This window comes from Chiloscyllium punctatum, chromosome 42 (assembly GCF_047496795.1).
Source record: "Chiloscyllium punctatum isolate Juve2018m chromosome 42, sChiPun1.3, whole genome shotgun sequence".
NCBI lineage: Eukaryota > Metazoa > Chordata > Chondrichthyes > Orectolobiformes > Hemiscylliidae > Chiloscyllium > Chiloscyllium punctatum.
The window spans coordinates 42,133,030-42,160,083 of NC_092780.1; the positions used below are offsets into that span (position 1 = coordinate 42,133,030).

Sequence of the window (27,054 nt, forward strand, 5' to 3'; positions counted from 1 at the left end):
TAAGCAATCAAACATCAAGGTCACTGGACAAACAAATGACAGTGAGAAGAGGGACAGTTAATACAGGATTGAAAATATTCCATCTGAATGCACGCAGTATAAGGAGTAAGGTAAATGACCTTGTGCAAATCGAAATTGCAGGTATGACTTGGTGGGCATCACGGAGGCATGGCTGCAAGGGGATCAGGACTGGGAGCTGAATATCCAAGGATATACATCATATCGAAAAGATAGGCAGGTAGGCAGAGGGGATGGGGTTGCCTTATTAGTAAGAAATTAAATCAATTGTAAGAAACAAATTAGGGTCAGATGGTGTAGAATCTGTGTGGGTAGAACTGAGGAACCACAAAGATTACATAAAAACGTAGTTGGAGTTATGTACAGACCTCCAAACAGTAGTCAGGAGCTGGGGCGTAAGATACACCAGGAGATAGAAAAGGTGTGAAAGAAAGGCAAAGTTACAGTGATCATGAGGGATTTCGATACAGGTTGGTAGTGGATTACAAGAAAAGGAATTCTTCTGGAGCAGCTTGTGGTGGAGCCCATTAGGGAACAGACAATACTGGATTTAGTTTTATGTAATGAGGCAGACTTGATAAAGAAGTTTAAGGTGAAGGAACTCTCAGGAGGCACTGATCCCACTATGATTGAATTTATTCTGCAATTTGAGGGAGAAGAAATCAGAGGTAACAGTATTACAGCTGAATAAAGGCAACTACAGAGGCATGAGGGAGGAGCTGAGAACAATTGATAAGGAGAGGAGCCTAGCAAGAAAGACAGTGGAACAGCAATGGCAGGAATTTCTGGGAGTAATTCAAGAGGCATAGCAAATAATCATTCCTAGGAAAAAGATGTATGGTACATTGAGGATGAGGCAACCATGGCTGACTAAGAAAGTCAGGAATAGCATAAAAGCAAAAGAGAAAGCATATAATGTGGCGAAGGGCAGTGGGAAACCAGAGAATTGGGAAGCTTACAAAGACTAACAGAGAGGAACAAAATAGAAATAAGGAGGGAGAAGATTAAACATGAGGGGAAGCTATCCAGTAATATAAAGGAAGACTGTAAAAGTTCCTTTAGATTTATAAAGGGCTAAAGAGAGACAAAAGTGGACTTTTGACCATTGGAAAATGATGCTGGAGAGTTCCTCAGGAAATGGCTGAGGAACTGAATAATTATTTTGCGTCAGTCTTCATGGTAGAAGACAAGAGTGAGGAGGTAGGTTAGATTCCCTACAGTGTGGAAACAGGCTCTTTGGCCCAACAAGTCCACACCAACCTTCCGAAGAGTAACCCACCCAGACTCATTTCCCTCTGACTAATGCACTTAACACTAAAGGCAATTTAGCATGACCAATTTACCTGACCTGCACATCTTTGGACTGTGGGAGGAAACCAGACACTGAGAGACTGCAAACTCCACACACAGTCACCTGAGGCTGCAATTGAACCTGGGACCCTGGTGCTGTAAGGCAGCAGTGCTAACCACTGAGCCACCGTGCCGCCCCCAGAGTTGAGTATGGTGGCCATCACCAAGCGGAAGGTGCTAGAAAAACTGAATGCCTTGAAGGTGGAGAAATCATCTGGACCAGATAGGCTACACCCCAGAGTTCTAAATGAAATAGCTGAAGAGATAGTGGAGGGGTTATCGTGATCTTTCAGGAATCGCTGGAGTCAGGGAGGATCCCAGAGCACTGGAAAATTGCTAATGTGACATTTTTTTTAAAAAGGGAGTAAGGCAAAAGACAGAAAATAACAAACTGATTAGCCTAACTTTGCCATGGAATCCATTGTGAAGGATGAGATTTCTGAATGCTTAGACGTGTAGGGCTTCATCAAGGTTTCATCAAGGGGAGGTCATACCTGACAAATCTGCTCGAATTCTTTGAGGAAATAATGAGCAAGTTAGACCAAGAAGTGCTGATGGATGTTATCTACCTGGGTTTAAAGAAGGCTTTTGACAAGATGCCGCATAGGAGGCTGCTGAATAAGATAAGGGCCCATGGTGTTACAGGCAACGTGCTAGCGCAGATAAAAGATTGGCTGTCTGGCAGAAAGCAGAGAGTGCGGATAAAAGGATCTTTCTCAGCAAGTAGTGTTCCGCAAGGCACAGTGTTGGGACCACAACTTTTCACTTTATACAATGGTGATTGAGATGAAGGAACTGAGGCAAGCTGACTAACTTTTTTTTAAGATTAGCTTAGATTCCCTAACTTTGCAGATGATACAAGGATAGGTAGGATTGAGAAGTTGGGGAGGCTGAAGAAGGATTTGGACAGGTTAGGAGAGTAGGCAAAGATGGAGTACTGTGTGTAGTCATGCACTTTGGTAGGAAGGGTAGAAGCATGGGCTATTTTCTAAATGGGGAGAAAATTCAAAAGTCTGAGGTGCAAAGAGACTTGGGAGTTCTCATCCAGGACTCTCTGAAGGTAAATTTGCAGGTTGAATCAGTAGTTAGGAAGGCATTTTTGGCATTTATTTTGAGACAACTTGAATATCAAAACAGGGATGTACTTCTGAGGCTCTATAAGGCCACATTTGGAGTCTTGTGCATAGCTTTGGGCCACATATCTCAGGAAGGATGTACTGCCCTGGAGCGGGTTCAGAGCAGGTTCTCGAGAATGATCCCAGGAATGAAAAGTTTAACATATGGGGAAGATTTGAGGACTCCCCATCTATACTCGATAGAATTTAGAAGGATCGGGAAGAGGGGTCCTAATTTCAACTTACAGAATTCTGAATGGTCTGGACAGAATGGATCTTGGAAAGGTGTTTCCATTGGTAGGAGAGATGAGGATCCAAGGACACAGCCTTAAAGTAATGGGAAGACCTTTTAGAAGGGAGTAAAGGAAAGACTTCTTAACAAGGAAATGGTGAATCTATGGAATTTATTGCCACAGAAGACAATGGAGGCCAGGTCATTGTATATTTACAACTGAGATATATAAGTTCTTGATTGTCAAATGGATCAAGGGTTACGGGGAGAAAATGGAAGATTGGGGTTGAGAAACTTCATAGCCACGATTGAATAGCAGAGCAGACTCTTTGGGCTGAATGGGCTAATTTCTGCTCCTGTCTTATGATTAAAATAAAACTTTCCTTTTACTTTTAAAGTCATGTTCATGATGTCTGAAAGCTGCAAAGAATGCAGATGATGCACTAAGTAGCTGACTCTGAAACTGAATACCAGTAGTGATGATAATCTCCACTGTACCATGTGTGGGAATTCAGAATTGTGGATCAATTGAAAGTTGTGAATTTCAATTTTGTCCTTCACATAAAACATAGTACCTTCAATCTCTGGTGCAATTACAATTATGTTGGTGTTCACAGAGGCATCATTGCCTAAAAATTAGGGAGATAGAAAATCACTTTAATCAACACAGTTTTCAGTATATTGTTACAAGAACTTTTCCCTGTTTGAAACAGTACCCCAAATTATTACTATGTATGTGTTATTTCTTGTAGGACTTTGGGATGGCGGAGGAGTTTGCAACCAAAGCCCTGGAGCTGAAACCTAAGGCATATGAGGCATATTATGCCAGAGCTAGAGCAAAGCGAAGCAGCAGGTAAATAGGAGAAGGAGGAGCAAACTGTTTTTAATTCAGCAAAGGAAATGAAGCACTAGCTTTCAAAAGATATTGAGGTGCCCTTCGTGCATGAACATTTATTTCTGTTGACCATGTTTTGTCACCACATTTTAGTCGGTATGATTTTCATCTGCTTTATATCTTCTGTACCAAAATGTTGTTGTTTTCTCCTTCTTGAGCAAGGTGTTTCACTGCAATCTTCAGCTTGAAATGTTTTTGCATAACTTTTTCGGAGTGCGATCTGTTAACAGAGTGACAGGACATCTGGGACCTTCATGAGCATCAGCAACAACAGTCATATCTCACTAAATTTAGGATTGAAAAAGAAAATGAGGGACAACAGAGAAAAACATCAAATTAGGTCAAAAAGACATATTAAGGGAAAGGGATTTAGTTAATTAAAAATAAAAGTTTGAAAAATTAATTCCAGTTCTGCATTTTGAAAAATCTTTAAGGACAATACACTACCCAAACAAATGACACTCCACAGTTTCTCTTTCTCTTTCTGGACCGAAGAGATTAACTGGTAGCCATTAGTAATCAACGATCAAGAAATGTGGCGCTGGAAAAGCACAGCAGCTCAGGCAGCATCCGAGGAGCAGGAGAATCAATGTTTCAGGCATAAGCCTTTCATCAGGAATGTAGGGGGAAGGAAGGGGGCTGAGAGATAAATAGGAGGGGTGTATGGGACTGGGGGGATGGTAGCTAGGAAGGCGATAGGTAGATGCAGGGGGGTTGGTGATGGTGATAGGTCAGACCAGATAGTGGAGCGCATAGGTGGGAAAGAAAATGGACAAGTTCAAGAGGATGGTGCCAAGTTGGAGGGTTGGATCTGGGATGAGATGGGGGGAATGGAGATGAGGAAACGTAGAACATTACAGCACATTTCAGGCCCTTCAGCCCTCGATATTGCACCAATCTGTGGAACCAATCTGGTCTATCTATCTTACACTATTTCATTTTCATCCATATGTTGATCCAGTGACCATTTGAATCCCCTTAAAGTTGACGAGTATAATTGCAGGCAGCGCATTCCATGCCCTTACTACTGTCTGAATAAAGAAACTACCTCTGACATCTGTCCTATTATCTAACACCACTCAAATTTAAAGCTATGTCCCCAAGTGATAGCCATTACCATCTGAGGAAAAAGGCTCTCATTGTCCACTCTATCTAACCCTCTGATTATCTTAAATGTCTCAATTAAGTCACCTCTCAACCTTCTTCTCTCTAATGAAAACAGCCTTGAGTCCTTCGGCCTTTCCTCATAAGACCTTCCCTCCATACCAGGCAACATCCTAATAAATCTTCTCTGCACCCTTTCCGAGGCTTCCACATCCTCCCCATAATGCGGTGATCAGGACTGTACGCAATACTGCAAGTGCAGGCTGACCTCGTGGCTCAGAAACTCAATCCCTTTTCCAATAAAAGCCAACACACTGTATGCCTTCTTAACAACCATATCAACCTGGTGGCAACTTTTAGGGATCTATGTACGTGGACACCGAGATCTCTGTGCCCATCTACACTACCAAGAAAATTACCATTAGCCCAGTACTCTTTATTCCTGTTGCTCCTTCCAAAGTGGATCACCTCACACTTTTCCGCATTAAACTCCATTTGCCACCTCTCAGCCCAACTCTGCAGCTTATCTATGTCCCTCTGTAACCTGCAACATCCTTCTGCATTATCTACAATTCTGCTGACTGTCATCCACAAATCTACTAACCCATCCTTCTCCGCCCTCATCCAGGTCAAATCACAAATAAAAATGACAAATACCAGTGGCCCCAAAACAGATTCTTGCGGTACACTACTAGTAAGTGAACTCCAGGATGAACATTTCCCATCAAACACCATCCTCTGTCTTCCTTCAGCTAGCCAATTTCTGATCCAAACAGCTAAATCACCCTTAATCCCATGCCTCCATCTTTTGTGGAACAGCCTACCATGGGGAACCTTATCAAATGCCTTACTGAAATCCACATACACCACACCAACCGTTTTACCCTCATCCACCTATTTGGTCACCATCTCAAAGAATTCGATAAGGTTTGTGAAATACAACCTACCCTTCACAAAACCATGTTGACAATCCCTAATCAACTTATTCTTCTCTAGATGATTATAAATCCTATCTCTTATAACCTTTTCCAACACTTTACCCACAACTGAAATAAGGCTCACTGGTCTGTAATTACTTGGGTTGTCTCTACTCACCTTCTTGAACAAGGAGACAACATTTGCTATCCTCCAGGTTTCTGACACTATTCCTGTTGACAATGACAACATAAAGATCAAAGCCAAAAGCTCTGCAATCGCCTCCCTGGCTTCCCAGAGAATTATATTCCCTACAGTATGGAAACAGGCCATTTGACCCAACAAGCCTACACTAACCCTCCGAAGAGTAACCCACCCAGACCCATTTCCATCTGTCTAATGCACCTAACACTATGGGCAATTTAGCATGGCCAGTTCACCTGATCTGCACATCTTTGGACTATGGGAGAAAACTGGAGTACCCAGAGGAAACCCACACAGACACTGGGAGAATGTTCAAACTCCACACATGCAGTTACCCAAGGCTGGAATCAAACCTAGGTCTCTGGGGTTGTGAGGCAGCAGTGCTAACCAGTAAGCCACCATGCCGCCCCTAGGGTAAATCCCACCTAGCTCAGGGGACTTATCTATTTTCATACTTCAATCCAGCCTTGTCTAGTAGCCTGTATCTCTGTATTCTCCTCAACAACATGTGAATACTGACGAAAAATATTCAGTTAGCAATTCCCCTATCTCCTTGGACTCCACGCACAACTTCCCACTACTATACTTGATTGGCCTTAATCTTTAGTCATTCTTTTAATCCTGATATCCCTTTAGAAAGCTTTTGGATTTTCCTTGATGCTATCTGCCAATGACATCTCATGTCCTCTCCTGGCTCTTCTTAGCTCACTCTTTAGGTCTTTCCTGGCTAACTTCTAATTCTCAAGTGCCCTAACTGAGCCTTCAAATCTCATCCTAACATAAACCTTCTTCTTCCTTTTGACAAGAGATTCAACTTCTTTAGTAAACCATGGCTCCCTCGCTCGACACCTGCCTGACAGGTACATGCTTATCAAGGACAAGCAGTAGCTGTTTCTTGAATAAGCTCCACATTTTCAATTGTGCCCATCGCCTGCAGTTTCCTTCCCCATTCTCTGCATCCTAAATCTTGCCGAATCACATCACAATTGTCTTTCCCCCAGCAATAACTCGTGCCTTGCGGTATTTACATATCCCTTTCCATGACTAAACATAACCGAATTGTGGTGACTACCACCAACTTGCTCACCTACCTTCAAATCTAACACCTGGTTGGGTTCACTACCCAGTACCAAATCCAACGTGGCCTGGCCCCTTGTTGGGCTTGTCTACACACTGTGTCAGGAAACCCTCCTGCACACATTGTCAAAAACTGACCCATCTAAGGTACTCGAACTATAGTATTTCCAGACAATATTTGGAAAGTTAAAGTCCCCCATAATAACTACCCTGTTACTTTCACTCCTATCCAGAATTATCTTTGCTATCCTTTCCTGTACATCTCTGCAACTATTCAGAGGCCCATAGAAAACTCCCATCAGGGTGACCTCTCCTTTCCTGTTTCTAACCTCAGCCCATACGACCTCAGTAGATGAGTCCTCAAACATCCTTTCTGCCACCATAATACTGCCACACCTCCCCGTCTTTTACCATTTTCTCTGTTCTTAATGAAACAATTAAATCCCGGAACCTGCAGCAACCATTCCTGTCCCTGCTCTATCCATGTCTCCAAAATGGCCACAATATCGAACTCCCAGGTATCAATCCATGCTGCAAGTTTACCCACCTTATTCCAGATGCTCCTGGTGTTGAATTCAACATACTTCAAACCACGTTCCTGCTTGCCAGTGAACTTTTGCTACTTTGAAACTTCATTTCTGACCTCACTATGCTCAACCTCCTGCGCACTGGAACGACAATTTAGGTTCTCATCCCCCTGCTGAATTAGTTTAACCCTTCCCAAAGAGCATTAGCAAATTTCTGCCCAGGATATTGGTACCCCTCTGGTTTAGGTGTAGACCATCTTGTTTGTAGAAGTCCCACCGACCCCAGAATGATCCCCAATTATCATTGTATCCAAAACCCTCCCTTCTGCACCATCACTGTAGCCACATGTTCAATTCCTCTCTCTCCCTATTCCTCGCCTTGCTAGCACATGGCACGGGCAACAAACCAGAGATAACAATTCTGTTTTTTCTAGCACTAAGCTTCCATCGTAGCTCCCTAAATTTATGCCTTAAATCTGCATCCCTTTTCTTACTTGCGTCATTAGTACCTCTGTGGACCATGACTTGGAGCTGCTCCGCACCTCCCCCTCAAGGAAACATGATCCTGAAAACATGATCTGAGACATCACCCACCCTGACACCTGGGAGGCAACACACCAACTGTGAGTGTTGTTCTCTTGTTCCCACAGAACCTCCTATCTGTCTTCTGAAAGTGGTAGAACTTTATACAGTGAAGGAAGCCAGTTCTGTCATGCTATTTCATTGAAAAGGCTGTCCCATAAGTTTCTATCTCCTAATCCTGCAAATAAGTCCTTCAAGTACATGCCAAATTATGTTTTGGAATTTCCTTGAGAATATAATCCTTCCTTATGTTGACAAATATTTTAGTAAAAAGATAATCAATTTCCCTATGGTTCATTTGCAGTTACTTTAAATGTATGTCTTGGGCTTACTTTACCCATATTACAGAGTTTGTAACCCCTACTTGATTTATGAAAACTCTTCATAATTTTGAATGCAGTAATCTTGAATTTTGAATAATTTTAAATCTGCGTCTGCAGTCAGTGGACCCAAATCCATTCCACACCTATCCACCATCCCCCAGAAGAAAAATTATATGTAATTGAGTCCCTTAAACTGAGGCAGGTCCACATAGCCAGAGAAAACCCTGACTTGAGCTACCTACCTCAGAAGTGAAAACGTGGCCCTAGGATTGACAGATACTGATTGGTATTGCCCAGAGATAAAGTTTAGTACAAATAACTGAGATAAAATAGGTTCAATTCTAAAAGAGGCAAAAATGTAAAATAAAATCTGCATAGAACTGAAGATAGAGCCATTTTGTAAATAGCTTTTTATCTCAACAAGTTAAAGCTACTTGAATGACAAGAATTACTAATGACTTTGACCAGACTTGGAACTGATACTGAAAATCTTATTCCAACAAGTGCTATACAGTAAAGATCAAATTTTTAAAATTCATCTTGAGTAGGAATTTTGTTGATGCTTCAGTTTATCATTTTGCTGCAATGGAGGACATTGCGTTTATTATAGTATAAAAGTCTAAAGAACTGCGAATGCTGGAAAAGCTCAGCATATTTGACAGCATCTGTGGAGAGAAGTCAGAGTTAACGTTTCAGGTTGGGTGACCCTTCCTCAGTTCTGAGCTTTTCCAGCAATTTCTGTTTTTGTTTCTGAGTTTATTACAGTATTTAACTATGCCTCTGCATTAATCAGATAACATCTGTTATAGAAATGCTGTAACAATTATACCAATATCAATGCTGTTACTTCACTGAAATTTCATAACTTTGAAGTTATGACTTGATGTAACACAGCTCCTTTAATAGCACACTCCCACTGTGCATCAGGAAAAGTTCAATCTGAAGATACTTTTCTATTCTTGCTCATTCCAGCAAGATGTCCATTTCCAGTAGTCAAAGCCTTTTTGCTGCTTATCAGTTTGAATTTCATTATTTGTAGGCTTTGCATTTCATTTCACTATTTGCTGAGCCCTGAATCTCTGCCTCCCAAGTCTCCCAGTTAGAGACAAAAAAACTGCTGGAATCCAAAGTGGACAAGCAGGAGGCTGAAGGAACACAACAAGCCAGGCAGCATCAGCAAGTCAACTTCGACTTCTTCACCACCTGATGCTGCCTGGCTTGCTGTGTTCCTCCAGCCTCTTGCTTGTCTGTCTCAGGTCTCCTAATTCCAAATGCCAATATACCCAGAATCTTAGAAAACCTAAGATTCTGTCAAAATATAATGACAAAAGCCTCCATATTGAATGCTTAAAATGATGATAAGGGTATTTGGCTTACTGACCCAATAATTCATTTAACATAGTTCTTTGTCTCTAAGTCCTGGTAGTTGAGAAGCTCATCCCAAGGAACATTCATTAATGTCTCTTTTGCAGCTACATTTTCTCAAACTTGGAATGTAGCTTGTTTCCTTTGGGAAATTTCCTTTAGAACAAAGAGAATTTACAGCCCAGTAACAGGCTCTTCAGCCCTCCAAGCCTGAGCCAATCCAAATCCACTGTCTAAACCTCTCGCCAAATTCCTAAGCATCTGGATCCCTCTGCTCCCCACTTACCCATGCATCTGTCCAGACGCATCTTCAATGAATCTACCATGCCTGCCTCTACTACCTCTGTTGGCAACACATTCCAGGCACCTACCACCCTTCTGTGTAAAGTACTTGCCATGTGTATCCCCCATTGAAAGTGTGACCTCTCGTTATTGAATCCTTCACCCTGGGAAAAAGCTTATGTCCATCTACCCTGTCTATACCCTTCAAGATTTTGTATACTTCAATCAGAGTCCCCCCTCAATCTCCTTTTTTCAACGAAAACAATCCTAACCTACTCAACTTCTCTTCATAGCTAGCACCTTCCATACCACACAACATCCTCGTAAACCTTCTCTGCACCCTCTCCAAAGTATCCGCATCCTTTAGAGAAATCTTAGTACTAAATTAGTTTAGATAATGGAGAACATCTCCCATAGTGACTTCCAGGTTGAGCAAGACCCATCTAGAAAAGCTAGAGTTCACTCTGTTCAGTGCATGGAAAATCCAGACCTGAGAGCTCAGGATAATGTCAATTTCACTGTTTTCTACTTCTAAAAACAGATTTGTCTATTCTTAAGTTTTCAGTTCTTTTTCTCTTAGATTTTGATTAGATTCAGGTAGCAAATGAAACATTAATTTGCAAGATAAAGGTGCATGAATTGGGGACATGGATTTGTTAGTATGGATAGAGGTTTGGTTTACAAATAAGAAGCAAAATTGAACAATAAATGAGAAATTGTCAGGTGTGCCACATGGATCAATGCTGGGTGCTCAGTTACTGACAGTGTATCTGAATGACTTAGATGAAGGGACCAGGAGTAACAATGTCTCTTGTGTTTGCCAAGATTCACAGCTATATGGCAGAACAAGTCTGCAAAGAGGTTTAGACAGGTCATGTGAGTGGCAGTTTAGATTACAAACAGGCAGAATTGTGATAACATTAAAATTGTGCCAGCTCTTTTGAGGGGCTGGTTAATCCCATTTCCCCATTTTCTCCATATCATTGTAATTTTTACTCCTTCAGTTATTTATCCAACGTTTCTTTGGGACTGTACTCACAGTCCTATGCAATATTGCATAAGAAAAGGTTTCCTAATGTCCAAACTCTGGCTTCTCACTTCTGATGAGGGGCTTTTGCCTGAAACATCGGTTTTCCTGCTCCTCGGATGCTGCCTGCTGTGCTTTTCCAGCACCACACTATCTGGCTTTTTTGCAAGTCACCTCTAATTGGCATTATTTGGCTCTTGACCATTCAATGACTGGGAACTTTATTTATTATGCCAAAAGCTGTTATGATTTTTAACACCTTCATTAAATCTCATCATGAGAACGAGTCGGTTTCTCTCTCCTACCCACGTAAAGTAACCCTGAACCCTCTGAACCATTCTAATTAATCATTTCTGTAGCCTCCCCAAAGAAGCAATTAAAATGAAACAAAGAACTCTTGATGTTCGAGATCTGAAACAGAAAATGCAAAAGAAACTAGACAGGTCTGACAGCATCTATTAACTCAAAAATATGCGTGCTCTGATGTGAGATGGTATATAATGTGAGCATAAGATATAGGAGCAGAATTAGGTTATTCAGCCCATCATTCGATCATGGCTGATAGGTTTCTCAAAACTTCTCACTGTAACTCTCTTGATCCCCTTATTAATCAAGAACCTTTCTATCTCTGACTTAAATACACTCATTGACTTGGCCTCCACACCCTCTGTGACAATGAGTTCCACAGATAAATCACCCTCTGGCTGAAGAAATTCTTCCTCATCTCAGTTCTAAAGGATCAGAGGCTGTGCTCTTGGGTCCTAGTATCTCCTACTAGTGAGAACATCTTCACCACATCCACGCTATCCAGTCCTGTCAGTATTCTGTAAGTATCAATAAGATTCCCCCTCATCCTTCTAAACTCCATAGAAAACGGACCCAGAGTCCTCATCTGCTCCTCATATCATAAACCCTTCATCCCTGGGATCATTCTGTAAACCTCCTCTGGACCCCCTCCAACACCAACATGTTGCTCCTGATACAGGGCCCAAAACTGCTCACAATATTTCAAATACAGTCCGAGTAGAGTTTTATACATGCTCAGCTGTTTATCCCTATTCTCGTATTCTAGCTGTCTCAAAATGAATGCAAATATTGCATTTGCCTCCTCAACTGCTAACTGTATCTGCTTGTTAACCTTAGGAGTTCAGGATCCTCTTAAGTCTTTTTGTGCTTCAGATTTAGAAAATGGTCTACACCTCTATTCTTCCTATCAAAGTGCATAACCTCTCACTTTCCCACATTGTGTTCCATCTGCCACTTGTTTGCCCACTCTTGTAGCCTTACCAAGTCCTTCTGCAGTCTCCTCACCTCCTCCACACTGTTGGTGCGCCTATCTTGATATCACCTGCAAACCTTCAGTTCCTTTGTTCAGATTGTTAATCTATAACATGAATAAGCCCTTCAGTGCATCTCATCATGTCTCGCACCTCTGCCCTCAAACCCCACCCCCCCAACCGCAACAAGGACAGAACCCCTGGTCCTCACTTTCCAACCCACCAACCTCTGCATACATTGCATCATCCTCCACCATTTCCGCCACCTACAAATGGATTCCACCACCAGAGACACCCTTATCCGTTTTCCATAAAGACCATTCCCACCACTACTACCTGGTCAGGTCCACACCCCCTAACAACCCACCCTCCCCTCCTGGCACCTTCCCCTGCCACCACAGGAATTGCAAAACCTGAGCCCACACCTCCCCCCTCACCTTGACCAAGGCCCCAAAGGAGCCTTCCACATCTGTCAAAAGTTTCACCTGCACTTCCACATGTCATTTACTGTATCCATTGCTCTCAAAACGATCTCTTCTACATTGGGAGATTGGACGCCTACTTGTAGAGTGCTTCAGAGAACATTTCTAGGACACCCGCATCAATCACCACTGCCCCATGGCTCAACATTTCAACTCCCCCTCCCACTCGACCGAGGACATGCTCCATCACCACTCCCTTACCACCTGATGCCTCGACCGCCTCAGGACCCTTCAACCCCATGGCATTTCCTCACTTCCCCTCCCCCCACTTACCCTAGTCTGACCTTCTAGCTCAGCACGTCCTCATAACCTGTCCTATCTGTCAATCTTCCTTCCCACCCTGCTCCACCTTCACCCCCACCTCCATCTACCTATTGCACTCTCAGCTACCTTGCCCCCAGCCCCACCGCCTTCCATTTATCTCTCCATCCCAGAGGCTCCCAACCTCATTCCTGATGAAGAGCTTTTGCCTGAAACATCAATTTTTCTGCTCCTCGGATGCTGCCTGACCTGCTGTGCTTTTCCAGCATCACTCTAATTTGAATAATTATGGTCCCAATTCTGACCCCTGCAGAACTCCACTGGTCACCAACTGCCATCCTGAAAAAGACCTCTTTGTTCCCCCTCTCTGTCTTCTGCCAGTCAGCAAATCCTCTATCGATGCCAATGCCTTTCCCCTAACACCATAGGTTCTTATTTAGCAGCCACCAACGCAAATCCACTGGCTCTCATTTGTCTAACTTGCTTTTTTCCTCCTAACAGATTTGTCAGGCTTGACTTCCCCTTGATGAAGCCATGCTGATTCAGCCCTGTTTTAGCATTTGTTTCCAAGTGTTCAGTAATCTCACCCTTAATAATGGGCTCTAAAATATTATAAATAACCGAGGGCAGGCTAACTAGTCTACATTCCCACCTTCTGCCTCCCTCCCTTCTTAAAACAGGGGTGTTACGCTAGCCACATTCCAATCCTCTGGGACTCTTCCTGACTTTAGTAATTCCGGAAAGATCACCATTAATACCACTATAGTCTCCTCAGCTATCTCCTTCTGGTCGAGGTGATTTAGTTATCCTCAGACAGACCTTTCAGCTTCCCCAGTACCACCTTCTTAGTAATGGCCACTACACTCACCTTTGCCCCCGACTCTCTTGAAGCTCTGGTATGCTACTGGTGTCTTCTGCCTTGAAGAATGATACAAAGTAGCCATTCAATTTCTCCACCATTTCTTTGTTCCCCATGACTTCATCTCCAGCCTCATTTCCCTGCGTTCCAATGTCCACTCTTGCCTCTCCCTTGCCTTTTACATATCAACTGCTGATTAAGCAGCTTTCTATGAAAGTTACTCTATACAGAATAGCATTCTTACATTTTTTAAATGTACCGTGTTAATTTACTTTTGTTTCATTAATAAATATGATTTCAACCTTCATTCAATACTTTGCATTAGAACTTTGGGTGATTTTTGAGCAATCATCAATGATAGTTTTTGCTGGTCTGCACCGGCCCTATTATTTCTATTAAGTGATTTTCTATTAACTGAGGTTTCATTGGAATGCAACAATGGCATCGTGGGAGAGCTACCTGTATGTGTAAACTACTCTTAAGATAGCATAAAGGTATGAAAACCAATGTAATGTATTGTTCAGAGAATTTGTTTGCCACCAGTGGAAATGGCTTCATTGCATATGCTTAAACAAGCCGGTGTAAATAAATACCCAAGTGTCATCTAGTCAGTTGTGGGAAACCAGGCAGTTCATTGACCAAAAGTTTGTAGAATATGCAGAATAATATAAGGTTAACCCCAGAAACACAGGCCTGGGGAAAATCCCCTTGAAGGTTTGACAGATGCTGGGAGTTCTCTAGAAAGTGGGTGTGTTACTTTTTGTCCTTTTGAGGACTATCTGCTTGGAATGATTGAAGGTAACTTTTAAATGTCTTTAAAGTAGGAGCACATTTATTACATACACTTTTCTCTTTCATGCAGACAATTTCCAGCTGCTCTGGAAGATTTGCATGAAGCCGTAAAACTTTGTCCAAATAACCGTGAAATACAACGTTTGTTGATACGAGTAGAAGAGGAGTTCAGACAAATGCAGTATGGTCAGCAAATGCAGTACGCCCAACAACAACAACAACAACAGACTCAGCGAGAAGATGTAGACTCTATGCATGAATTATATGATGAAGAATATTTGGAGCAAGAGTTGGATAATGTCTCTGTTGGCCTACAGACAGAAGCAAGATCTAGTCAAGGACTGCCAGTCATCCAAAGTCCACCTTCTTCCCCAGCACACCGTGAGCCCACCTACAGATCCAGCTCGCCTCTCAACTCCCACCAGGTTTTTGACTACAGACCAACCACTTCAGTCTCCTCCCCAACACGGCAGGTCTACCAATCTACATCACCATCGCTTTCACCTACTCACCAGAATTCTCATTATCGGCCTAGCCCTCCGCCTACCTCCCCTGCTCATCAAGCGTCTTCATATCGCTTTAGCCCCCCCCCAGCGGGTGGACAAAGCAAAGAATATCAGTCTAGTCCCCCTCCTTCACCATTGCGTAGAGCCCCACAGTACAGATCCAGCCCTCCTGCAGATAGTATGAGTATATATAGACCTCAGTCTGGCTCACCAGTTCGATATCAACAGGAACCCACTCTAAGTCAGCTTCCTGGTAGGCCAAAGTCTCCTTTATCCAAAATGGCCCAAAGACCCTATCAGTTATCTCAACCACCATCAGGTTTACCCCAACAAGGGCTTAGATTACAGCCAGCCAAGGCCCAAATTGTACGCACTAATCAGCCGAGCTCTGCAGTACATTCTAGTGCTGTTATACTTGGTGGGTCCTATAACCAGGGGCCCCACTCCATGAGCACTAAGCATCAATCGTCTTCAGTTGATATGACTCCTACTCAAAGTCGCTTGGTTTACCAGCCTGTAATGGGTGGAGCGGTAGCAGACAGTAGACCTGTGCAGCATGTGCAAGCCAGTCTAAGCGCTGGTGCAATAAGCAATGTTTGCCAGCATCCAGGAGCAGTAATGACTAAAGAGGATCACAACCAAAGACCCTCTTCTGCCTTTCGAGGAGGAATGAGGTATGGCCAAACCCCTCAAATTGGTCGCAGTCAATCTGCTTCGTATTATCCTGTTTCCCATTCCAAGCATGAATTAGAAAGATCTTCTGTTCCGTCCAGCCAGATTGCATCTCCAGATGTATCTCACATGATCAGGAGGGCACTCACTGTGAATCCTCCAGAAATTAAACCTCATCCACCAACACCTCGACCATTGCTCCATTCTCAAAGCACTGGCCTTCGTTTCTCCCCCTCTAACAATAGCCTTTCTTCTAGCTCCAATATTGTGTCTTCATTCCGTCCTTCTGCATCCATCCAGCAGATGGAGATTCCACTCAAGCCCACTTATGAAAGCCGATCTTGTGAAGAACAGTCTCCCATTTCTCCAACACAGGGTTACCCTGGAGATTCTGGTCGTTCCAGGACCACACCTTTCATGGGGATAATAGATAAAACAGCACGGACACAGCAATATACTCACATGCACCAGCAGAGCCGGACGTGGGCTGTGTCATCTGTTGACACTGTCATCACCAGTCCCACCTCCTCTGGAGGAATGTCTCCCCAGTCTGGTTCCTATAGTCCACCCCTAGTCAGTAACATTGCTTTCTTCAATAAAACTAACAATGCCCAAAATGGCCATCTGATAGACGACGATATATGTGTCTCCCATGGTAAGCTGACTAATGGATCCCGGGCAGAGATTTTGGAGAGGGTTAGTCAGGCTCCCTCGTACCCAGATGTGAAGGTGGCTAGAACATTGCCTGTTGCCCAAGCATACCAGGACAGTATATATCGGCAGCTCTCCAGAGACTCGCGACAAGGGCAAACGTCACCTTTAAAACCAAAGAGACCATTCGTAGAATCAAATGTATAAAGGGAATTCTCTAGATTATAAATCCCATATTGTGAGCAGGTTTGCAATTAAACCCCTTGCACATGTAGCCACACAGTGCACTGTACAATGAAGCTGCTTCCACTTACATATGAAATAAGCCAGAAAAAAAAATTAGTGGGTTCAGTTCCATTCCGTTGCTTAATTATGAGTAGTTTCTAACTTTTCTAACTATTGTATAAAAGTTTAAATGTCAGGAACGAGAAAGGTGATACGAATATCAAAGTATGAGTGCTCAAGTGATGAATGTTTAGACTAATGCATCAGATCAGTTTATGCTTTTATTTTACACAGGAAGGTTAGCATAATTATGAGTAATTTTATTTTGGCTTTTTAAAGAAGTCTGACACACAAGTTACAATAGGGTGCAGATAATGACATTTATTTTCAAAGATACTGCTGTGATTTGTACAGCTTGTATTCAGTTTACTATGATTTATATGTAATGGGTGCATTACATTGAACTGTTGGTACGTTTCCAGAACCTCAGACACCAATCTGCATTTTATCTTGAAATCAGTTCTCTGCACTAGCATGGGATCAGGACTAATTTACCTTCAATGATACACAGTGAGTGTTTGCTTCAGCTGCGAGGTTATTCTGTTTAATACTGTAAATGTTGTATGAAGTTTTGCTCTCTACCGATCTGTAGTTGTTAATATTTAAGAGTATTTTAAGTTAAGTCAACTTACATCAGGTAATTTTTTAAAACTTTATTTTAAACCAGGTGCAACTATTGTTAAAATTATGAATATAAGGGGACATTCCCAAAGCAAAGAATATGGGAGTTAATTTTCCAGTGGCATTCTCCCACTCCTTAGGCTTATCTTTAACAGAAGAGCCACAGAAACCCTGGAGAAAGGGAAATGACACCTTTTTTTCTGGGTTTTTCGGTGCCATCTCCCCAGATGAGTGGGTGAACATTACCAGACTGCTTTCCATTTTTTATTGTCTGGCTTCTCCATTTTGAAAAGAAGACCAAGCACTCATACAGAAATGTATTTGTAATTTTAATGTCCACACTGGAGCATTTTCACAATTCACACCCTGCGTCTGCCATTCAGCAACTGGAAACATAATTGCCTTAACATTTCTAATACACAATAACTGTTCTAAAAAGTTGCAAAAAAACACTTCGAGAAATGTTATGTAGACCTTTGCAACTTCTTTTCCCGATACAAGCAGTTCTTCCCGATACAAGCAGTGTTCCTGTGCAACCCTGCACTATTCAAAAATCATGCAATACTAGCAACACTTAGTGTTGGCAATCTAATTGCGTTGTAGCCAACACATACTTTAAAAGTTCAAGCTTTAGAAATAGCATTCCCTATTCACCTAATCACGTTACAACCAATTCACGTTAACAAAAGACATGTAATAGCAGAACTGCCTGTATTGTGAAATTTTGTTAGCAAATGATTTGATGATTTGAAATGTGCTGACCTGAAAAGAAGAAACACAATGCCTATTAACACGACTGTCATGTTGGTAACCTGTATTATTTTAAAATTTGTTGAGCGGTAATCCTTGGTCAGATTTGATTGCCCTGATCAATAAGCTGCCCATTCATTTTTGAATCCTTCTTTTCCTCTATTTGTTTCAGAAATGCCACTTGCTTTATAAGATTTAGGGTCCCAACCTAGAAATTTCTCTTGCAATATCTGATTAGAACAGAACAAACCCAAACAAAACTAGTTCTTCAAATCTGAAAATGCCATAGATGTTTAATAGTGTCTTAAAGTAAGCTGGGTAATTTTTTCCAATGAATATTTCTGAATTTGTTTTTAAATTTATTTTGCATCATGTTTTTCAGTTATCTCCTTACTCCTGCTCGTTTTTACATCCTTCATTTTAAGCAGAATGTGGTGCTCTTGATATCCCTGATTTGAAAACTGAACCACAGTTGCTGTGGAATGAAGTTCATGCCTTTCTTTCTTGATTCTCCAGGTCTTGCCAATGTGAAATGTTTCACTTCTGCTTGTCACAACTCTTCTCTACCTAATGAATATCAGGAATTCATCTCCACAAAACACCATTTTCTCTCCCTTTATTACTCGTACCTTTTATTCACTTCCTTCCTTTTCTCAGTTTCCTTTCTGTTTGTATGAGTTATTCTATTGCTGATTTTGTGATGTTATGTCTATTTCACTGCCATGTAATTCCATTCATATTTGGAAATGTCCCCTAAATGCACTTCATATTAACAAAGTTATATGAAGTCATTTTAGCATTTGCACAAGGATAGGCAAAAAAGAAACATATTTAACCACAATGTGCAGTTCCTTAAGTACAACAGCACATTATTTCACAGAATTCTTACACTGAAAGTTTGTCATCTGCATTTCCTGTACATGAGTGCACTTTATCGTTAACCTTTATATAGTGGAATGATAATCGTGACTAGTGTTCTCATTAGGAGATAAACAGTTGTAACTCTTGGTGTATTTCACAGAAAAAGAAAAAGCAAAATATTAAATTTGTAGCACAAACGATTTGCTGTAAATAAATGTCACCGTGTCAGGCACTAATCCAGTATTCCTCAAATGCTCTTCCTTGGAAATTCCAACAGCACACAACTTAACTCTCACTTTCACCATGTATATTGTGGATAAAATTGAAATGGTACATGCTACCTGAATACACACAAAAATCAGTCTTTGCCACATGCCTATAATATTTTTGTAATACAGAATCCAATAGTAGAAACCCACCATTATATTGATAATAGATGGCGTGTAAAGTATGCTGACTATCCTATTTACGAATCTAGATTAGAACAGCACAGCTAAACGTTAAGGATGAGTATTTGGATTTGCTGTCTGCTGCTTTCGTTGAACTCTAGACAAAATAAAGTGGATTTGCAGGGGTTAGTGAGGAGAAATATGAAGAGACGAGCCTCCCAAAGCTGCCAGGGAGATAGATGTTACAGATGGACAGACTCCATGAGCCACATGGAGCCGAGCATAAGCATATGCAGATCCACATGAAGTATCAAAGCAATTGACAGCACCACAGGCCAGAGATCCTTTTGCAAAACTACCACTGTGGTAATGCAGAAAAAAACATGGAAAATGGTTGTATTGTTTTTCTTGACTCTTTATAACAAAATGCACAATAAACAGCACAGTTTGGTTTGTATCCTAAATTAATCACAATTCAACTAATACCTAATTTGGAGTTAAGTTGTGTTGGCTGAATGTTTCCTCTAGCCTGCAGCTTTTAAAATGCCAGGAACTTGCTAACTTACCCAGTATCACTGTAATACTCTACAATTGATGTCAATATCTAGCTAGCTCGACACTGACCAGTTAAAACCTACATACTTTTGTTATGAGGGCACACATTTACACATCTTGCAGTTTGTGATGAAGAAATAGCTATTACTTTTGTTAACCCAACTTGTGGTCAGTATGAATTATGCACTCCTAATGCTAATGAAGCAGTGGGAATTGCCCCTCGACAGGGTAACAGAAAGACCATTTTATAAGTGTGAATGAATTTACTTTCTGGCGTATTTACAGATCACTGAATTGCTGTTATATATGGCTATAATTCATGACAATTGGCAGTTACAGGTCCTAATATAAAGAGAACAGTCACCCTCAGCAACAAATATCCTTCCAATTACACTAATGAAGTTCTAAAGCTCCCTCTTTAACCGAAACAAATTGAGGCATTAACGCTCTAACTTCTTGGTTTCTAAGATGCAAGTACACACAAAGTAAATTCAGTGTACTTACCATGCCGTTACTGGTTTTTAAATAAAATGGATTATAAAATATAATCCATATTAATGGAAGTGCAACAAAACTTTTATCTTAGCACAAAAAAAGGGTGGGGGGCCATCAAGGAGGGAGTTATAAAATCAAGTTTGTATAGACGAACAATGTGTCTTAAAATATATCAACAAATCACCATGAAGAAACTGGTTAAACCTTGTAATATGCAGTGTTCGTAAGCTACTTAAAGCATTCAGGAATTTACTATTACAAAAGTGCCATGATTTGAAATGTAATTTAGTAAATACATATCTGCAAATATCTTACGGATCATCAGTTGCTTCCCTCTCTTTCTCTCTCATCATTCCGAAGTTCAGTATTTGATATTTGAACTGGCTTATTTTCCCACATTCATCGTAGAGTTAAGGGAGGAAATTAAATATTGGGGCAAGGTGCAATACATAGTCCATGGACATCAATTATTAAATCTTTACCAGAATTATGACAAGCTCTATGAAGTTTCATAAAGTTGTTTATTGAAATGTACATGTACACCTTCATTCTGATTTTAAATATAGTTATGTATATTTGCAGTTAAGATTATCAAACTTTTAATGGTAATTAAACACTCCGGGTAGATAGCACACTTTCAGATCTAAAACAATCTGGTATTTACATCTAATTTGGATTCAATCAAAACAGAATACAATATGTTGTATGAATTAATTTTCCTTCTTACTGAGGAGTGCAATTTTTTTTTGAGTAAATAGATACAGAAACAGCTGCGGCAGGGATGCATGTAGGTACTTTTTTCTCCCCTTGAAAATGATTGAACAAAATACCAAACATTTGAATGTAATTACAGAAAATTAAACTGTACAATGTCATTTCTGTGTGGATTCATGGATTCTTTTATTTTCTCTGTAATGTTAATAATGCTCAAAGGCGGCATCTGTACGCAGTGAGATACCAGCTGGAGAACTGTACAAAAGGTTTTCTGTTGTGTCTCTGTCTTTCTACTCATCTCTCTCTGTCTCTCCTTCACCCCCCCCCCCCTTCCAACTTTTGATGTAAAGATTTTTTCTCTGTATATTATAAACTGCATGTTTTGTTCCAATTACTTAATAATAATTACAGAAGGTTGTGATATTGTATCCAGGTCGCTCTGGGTTGCGGCCCCTTCCATATTTTGGATGGAGATTTCTCTTTGCTGTATTGCTTGCTGAGCAGAGTAATATTGTCTGTACATGTGGGCTGTGAGTTAGTGCAAAACAAAACAAAAAAATAAATGAATGCTTCTGTTTTTATTTTTGATTTACAGATTGTGATCTGCACAATTTACTGTATGAAAATACTGTACCTATTTATAAATGGTTAACATTTCAAATTAAATGAAACACAACTGCCTAACTTTCATTAATGATTATTTTTGAAATTTATATAGAGATTTAAATTGTCTGTAATCCTATCAAACATGAAAGATAAGTTAAAGTACAGAATAAATATTACACATTCTTCAAGATGAACATAAACAATTGTTAGCATTTGCATAGCAGCTGCTAAGAACTGCCATTCTTACTCTGTTCACTGTCCACTGGGCAATCCTTGTTAGGATTTTTCTAATCTCACATGATTGTTAGTTCTAAGACAAACTGCCACTCAGCAGGATTCTGTGCCATCTATCATGCAAAAATACTGGTGGAAAAGTTTATTGTTTTCTGACTGAGAGTTCTGATCTTGGCATCTGAGCATTGTTGAAAGTATTACTGAACTTATCTTACAGTGGTTGATGTGTTTCAGTGTATCAGGAGAGTTCAATTAAGAGTTCAGCCTTGCTAGTTTTCCATGAAGATGGAATGTTACATAATAATAATCTTTGGTTGAATGCACCTCATTGGGATTAGGTCTACTGCCCAAATAAATAGGATGTGTGCACTCCAGGTTAAAAGGACTTAGCATAGTAGGACCATTGACTATGGTGAGCCAGTCTAATCGAAGTGCTTTGATCAAGATGAGTTCTATATCTTATCTTCCATATTTATATCATATCAAGGAATAGTCAACATACTTTTGCAACTTAGCATTTTTCTAGCTTTTATCTGCAAACCAAATGCTGCTGGATGGTTGTTTTAATCTTTCCATGTAATCTAAACCTCCAGCAACAAAATAAGTATCCCAATTGACACAATGTCTTGAACTGATTAATTTCTACTGCTTTTGTATGCTTTTACCTAATTTCATCAAAGCTCTGGATGGGTATATGAATAGGAAGGGTTTGGAGGGATGTGGGCTGGGTGCTGGCAGGTGAGACTAGATTGGGTTGGGATATCTGGCCGGCATGGACAGGTTGGACCGAAGAGTCCATTTCCATTCTGTACATCTCTATGACGCTTGGTGGTTTGCAGAGTTGTTTAAAGATGGTAAAGTTGACAGGAAGTGGATCTACACATTGAGAAAACCTAATTGGTTTTTGCTTTCTCCAATTCATCTCAGTCACAGATTAGAGTTGTAGAGATTTACAGCTATAGAAAAAGGTCCTTTGGCCCATGAGATTGTGACTGTCAAGAACAAATGCCTAATTATTTTGTAGTCAAAACCTTGGCTGATATGAGAAGGGACAGAGACAGCACAGAAAGAACAGACTTCAGTGAGGAGGGCTCTTTGCACCTAATATGATCAGACTGATTTTCTTTTGGAAACTCATACCATGAGACCATTTGTCATTTGTTAGAAAAACTCATCTGGTTCACTGATGTATATTAGGAAAGGAAACCTGGTCTGACCTATATGACTTGAGACCTGTAGCAATTTTGTTGACTCTTAGGGGTGGGTAATAAATGCTGACCTAGCCAGACATGCTCTCATCCCGTACAAATAAAAAAGCTAGCAGAAATTGCATTTGCCTTTTATCTACAATGTTTGCTGTGATGTTTCACAATGGTATTACTTTTAGAAACTGATTGGTAAAATCCATGGTTATCAAGAGATACCTGTGCCCGGATTTAATCTTAGGCAAATTCAATCCAACAGATCCCAAGTAAGTGTTCCATCAAATATAGCTGTTGAAGGTTGTGAGTTTCCTGATAAGTGAAATGCCTTGGAAATTCAACCACATCCTCACATAGCTTAGGTCAATTAAAATAAAACACAAGTTTCCTAGCCTGAGTCTTCCACATAATGTAAAAGGATTTGAAGAATCTGAAACTAACAAGGAGTGATGTAGCTCTCAGCTGACCACTTCTCATTAAAATGGTTTACAAAATCGCAACAATCAACCTTTGCTTCAAAACACACCATCTGAAAAAATCTGCTTGAATCAGGGTCTGTCTTTTGTACCTCAACCAAGCAATATCTACTGATCAATTTAACATTGTTAGCCTTGAAGCAAATCATGTTTGACAAATGAGTTATTTGAAGGGGTTACAAGCTATGTTGTAGATGTGGTGCACTTAACTTTCCAAAAAAATTTGATAAGCTCAAAAGGATACTCACAAAGTGTGAAGTGTGTAAGCAGTGGCATGAGTATGGATAGAGAAACAATTAGCTACGATGATACGGGGGTAGGGATAAAATGATCATTTTCAGTACAAGCTGTAACTACTGGAATGCCACAGACCTGAGGCCTCAACTATTGACAATCTATCAGTAACTTGGATGAAGGAACTAACTTTATGGTAGCTGTTTGCTGATAACACACAGATACGAAAACAAGTTCTCAAGGGAACATAGAGTCAATAAATAGATGTGGTTAGGTTAAGAAAGTGGGCAACAATTTGCTAGTTGGGGTATAATGTGAGTAAATGTGAACTGTCAACTTTAACAGGAAGACTGGAAAAGCATTATGTATAACCAGAGACAGAGTTTAAGAAGGTAAATAGAATATCAGTGTTTACTGCAAGGGAAACAGAATAGAAAAGTGCTATAACCACACAGGACCTTTGAAACCAAATCTGGAGTACTAAATACAGTTTTGATCTCCTTATGGAAAGATATAATTATGTCAGAAATAGTTCAGAGAATGTTCATTGACCAATTCCTGGGATGAAGAGGTTATGTTATGATGAAAGGGCCTTAGTGTTTAGAAGAATGAGAGTTGATCTTATTGAAACATAAGATAGGTAAGGGGGTGGTGCTGGTAAAGCACAGCAGGTCAGGCAGCATCTGAGGAGCAGGAGAAGGGCTTATGCCTGACACACTCACACTCTTGACTCTTATCTCCCGCATCTGCAGTCCTCGCTTTCTCCAGCATAGTGAGGGGGCTTGACAGGATGGATGCCGACAAGGTGATCCCCCTAATGGGGAAGTCTACAATGAGAGAGACAATGTTTAAAAGTTAAGAAGTCTCTTCCTCAGAAAGCAGTAGAAGCTGCAACATTAAATATATTTAATGATATTTAAAATCTAACTAATATCTACATGATAAGAGTTATGTAGAGCAGACAAATAAAAAGGAGCTGACGCCCAAGCTTATCAAATAGTTGAATCGGATCAAGATGCTGAATGGCCTACTCTTATTATTGTGTATAGCACCAACAAACTTGTCCAAGTCCTTGAAAAGGTCCTTTGTTTCAGATGTCTCAGAAGCCTTCCCAAAACCATTTTGGAGATGCCAATACCTTATCTGAAACCAAATCTTTTTCTAGCAAAAAATCCACAACATGGTTCCATAGACAATGTTTAAGGATCAATACCACCAACCAGATCATGTTTTAAATCAATGCTATACATGGGTATACATTACCGTTAATTAATACCTTCACACTCGCAAATTGCATGGATGAAAATTCATGTCACCTGCCAACACACACACACTCTTGAATCTTATCCCAATTTATGGATATTCTCTAGTCATCCTGTTCAGAGATATTATTATATACCTCTGAAGTAGGTGAGACTTGAATCCAGGCTCCCTGATTCAAAGATAAGGAAACTATTACGGTACCACAAGAATCCTCACATCACTGACTATATCATTAAGAAAAACAATTAATTTAAAAGCAAAATGCTGTGGATGTTGGAGGTCTGACATGGAAGTCAATACGTGCTGGAGTAACTCAATGCATCTGGCAATAGCAGGAGAGGGAGAACCTGAGTTAACATTTCGAGTCCCATATTCCAAAGAAGAGCAGGCAGTCTGAGATACATTTTAAACAGAACACCCAAGAACTTTGAGAGACAACATCAGCGAAAGGGTTCACAACAGGTTGAGGAAAAGAATTGTTAACCATCTAAGGTCTTTGACTCTAGCAGTTCTACTAAGCAGGCTAAAAATGACTATAACCCTCCGTGTCATTAAAGTATAATAAAGGTCCCTTAAGTCACTCCCAGAATCTGTAGTGTTCTGTTCATCTGTGAGAAAACTCAACTATGGAAGCCATTTCAGCTGCTAAATTCCAGTTTCAAGTTTTCTGTACCTTCACTTTAGAAACAGAATATCCTAACAGGGTAACAAACCTGCAACAATGATGGAATCATATTACTTTTGTGTTTGTAGTGGTTTTCATTTACATCGACTTTTACTCTTTGGATCTAAATTTTATCTAATAACTATAATTTTTCAAAGTTTGGGAGAAGATTTGTAACGCGGGTGCTCGTTGTTGTGGTTCTGTTCGCCGAGCTGGGAATTTGTGTTGCAGACACTTCATCCCCTGTCTAGGTGACATCCTCAGTGCTTGGGAGCCTCCTGTGAAGCGCTTCTGTGATGTTTATAGTGATTTGTACCTGTCGCTTCCGGTTGTCAGTTCCAGCTGTCCGTTGCAGTGGCCGGTATATTGGGTCCAGGTCGATATGTTTGTTGAAAGAAACTGTGGATGAGTGCCATGGCACTAGGAATTCCCTGGCTGTTCTCTGTTTGGCTTGTCCTATAATAGTAGTGTTGTCCCAGTCGAACACTGTTGCTTGTCATTTGAGTGTGTGGCTACTAAGGCTACATTGGCTTTGCAATGTAGTGTACAAAATCCCATGCAAGGACTGCACAAAACACAACATAAGACAAACAGGAAGACAGCTAACGGTCTGCATCCATGAACACCAACTAGCCATGAAACGACATGACCAGCTATCCTTAGTAGCCACACACTCAGATATCAAGCAACATGAGTTCGCTGGGACAACACTACTATTAAAGGACAAGCCAAACCGAGAACAGCCAGGGAATTCCTAGTGCCATGGCACTCATCCACAGATTCTATCAACAACATATCGACCTGGACCCAATATACCAGCCACTGCAGCGGACAGCTGGAACTGACAACCGGAAGCGACAGGTACAAATCACTATAAATGCCGGAGGAAACATTACAGAAGCGCTTCACAGGAGGCTCCCAAGCACTGAGGATGTCACCTAGACAGGGGACAAAACGTCTGCAACACAAACTCCCAGCTCGGCAAACAGAACCACAACAACTATCATTTTTACTTATTATAATTGTCTTGTAATCTTAGATCTTATTCAAACTAAAACCCTGTTGTTAGTTTTCTTAAGTGCTTTAATTTAAAATGAAAGTATGCTAAATGAGGTACTTAATTTCATAATTATGGACCACTGTATGGACATGTTTAGTGTAACTGTGATCTATGCTTGTGAATTAATTT

General features: G+C 40.7%; 1 protein-coding gene across 15 annotated transcripts in view; it reads left to right on the plus strand.

Annotated features, from left to right (window-relative positions):
- Nucleotides 1–21,870, plus strand: part of LOC140465920 (protein TANC2-like) — a 1,065,959-nt gene extending 1,044,089 nt beyond the window's left edge. For 14 of the 15 annotated variants that reach the window (XM_072561864.1, XM_072561863.1, XM_072561859.1 and 11 more), the window contains 2 exons: nt 3,468–3,568; nt 14,758–21,870. In XM_072561864.1, coding sequence (XP_072417965.1) covers nt 3,468–3,568; nt 14,758–16,723 — 2,067 coding nt within the window. In that variant the 3' untranslated portion in view covers nt 16,724–21,870. Of the gene's footprint in view, nt 1–3,467; nt 3,569–7,943; nt 8,061–14,757 lie in introns of all 15 variants that reach the window. The other variant, XM_072561873.1, reaches the window with a different exon arrangement.
- Nucleotides 21,871–27,054: the final 5,184 nt, after the last annotated feature.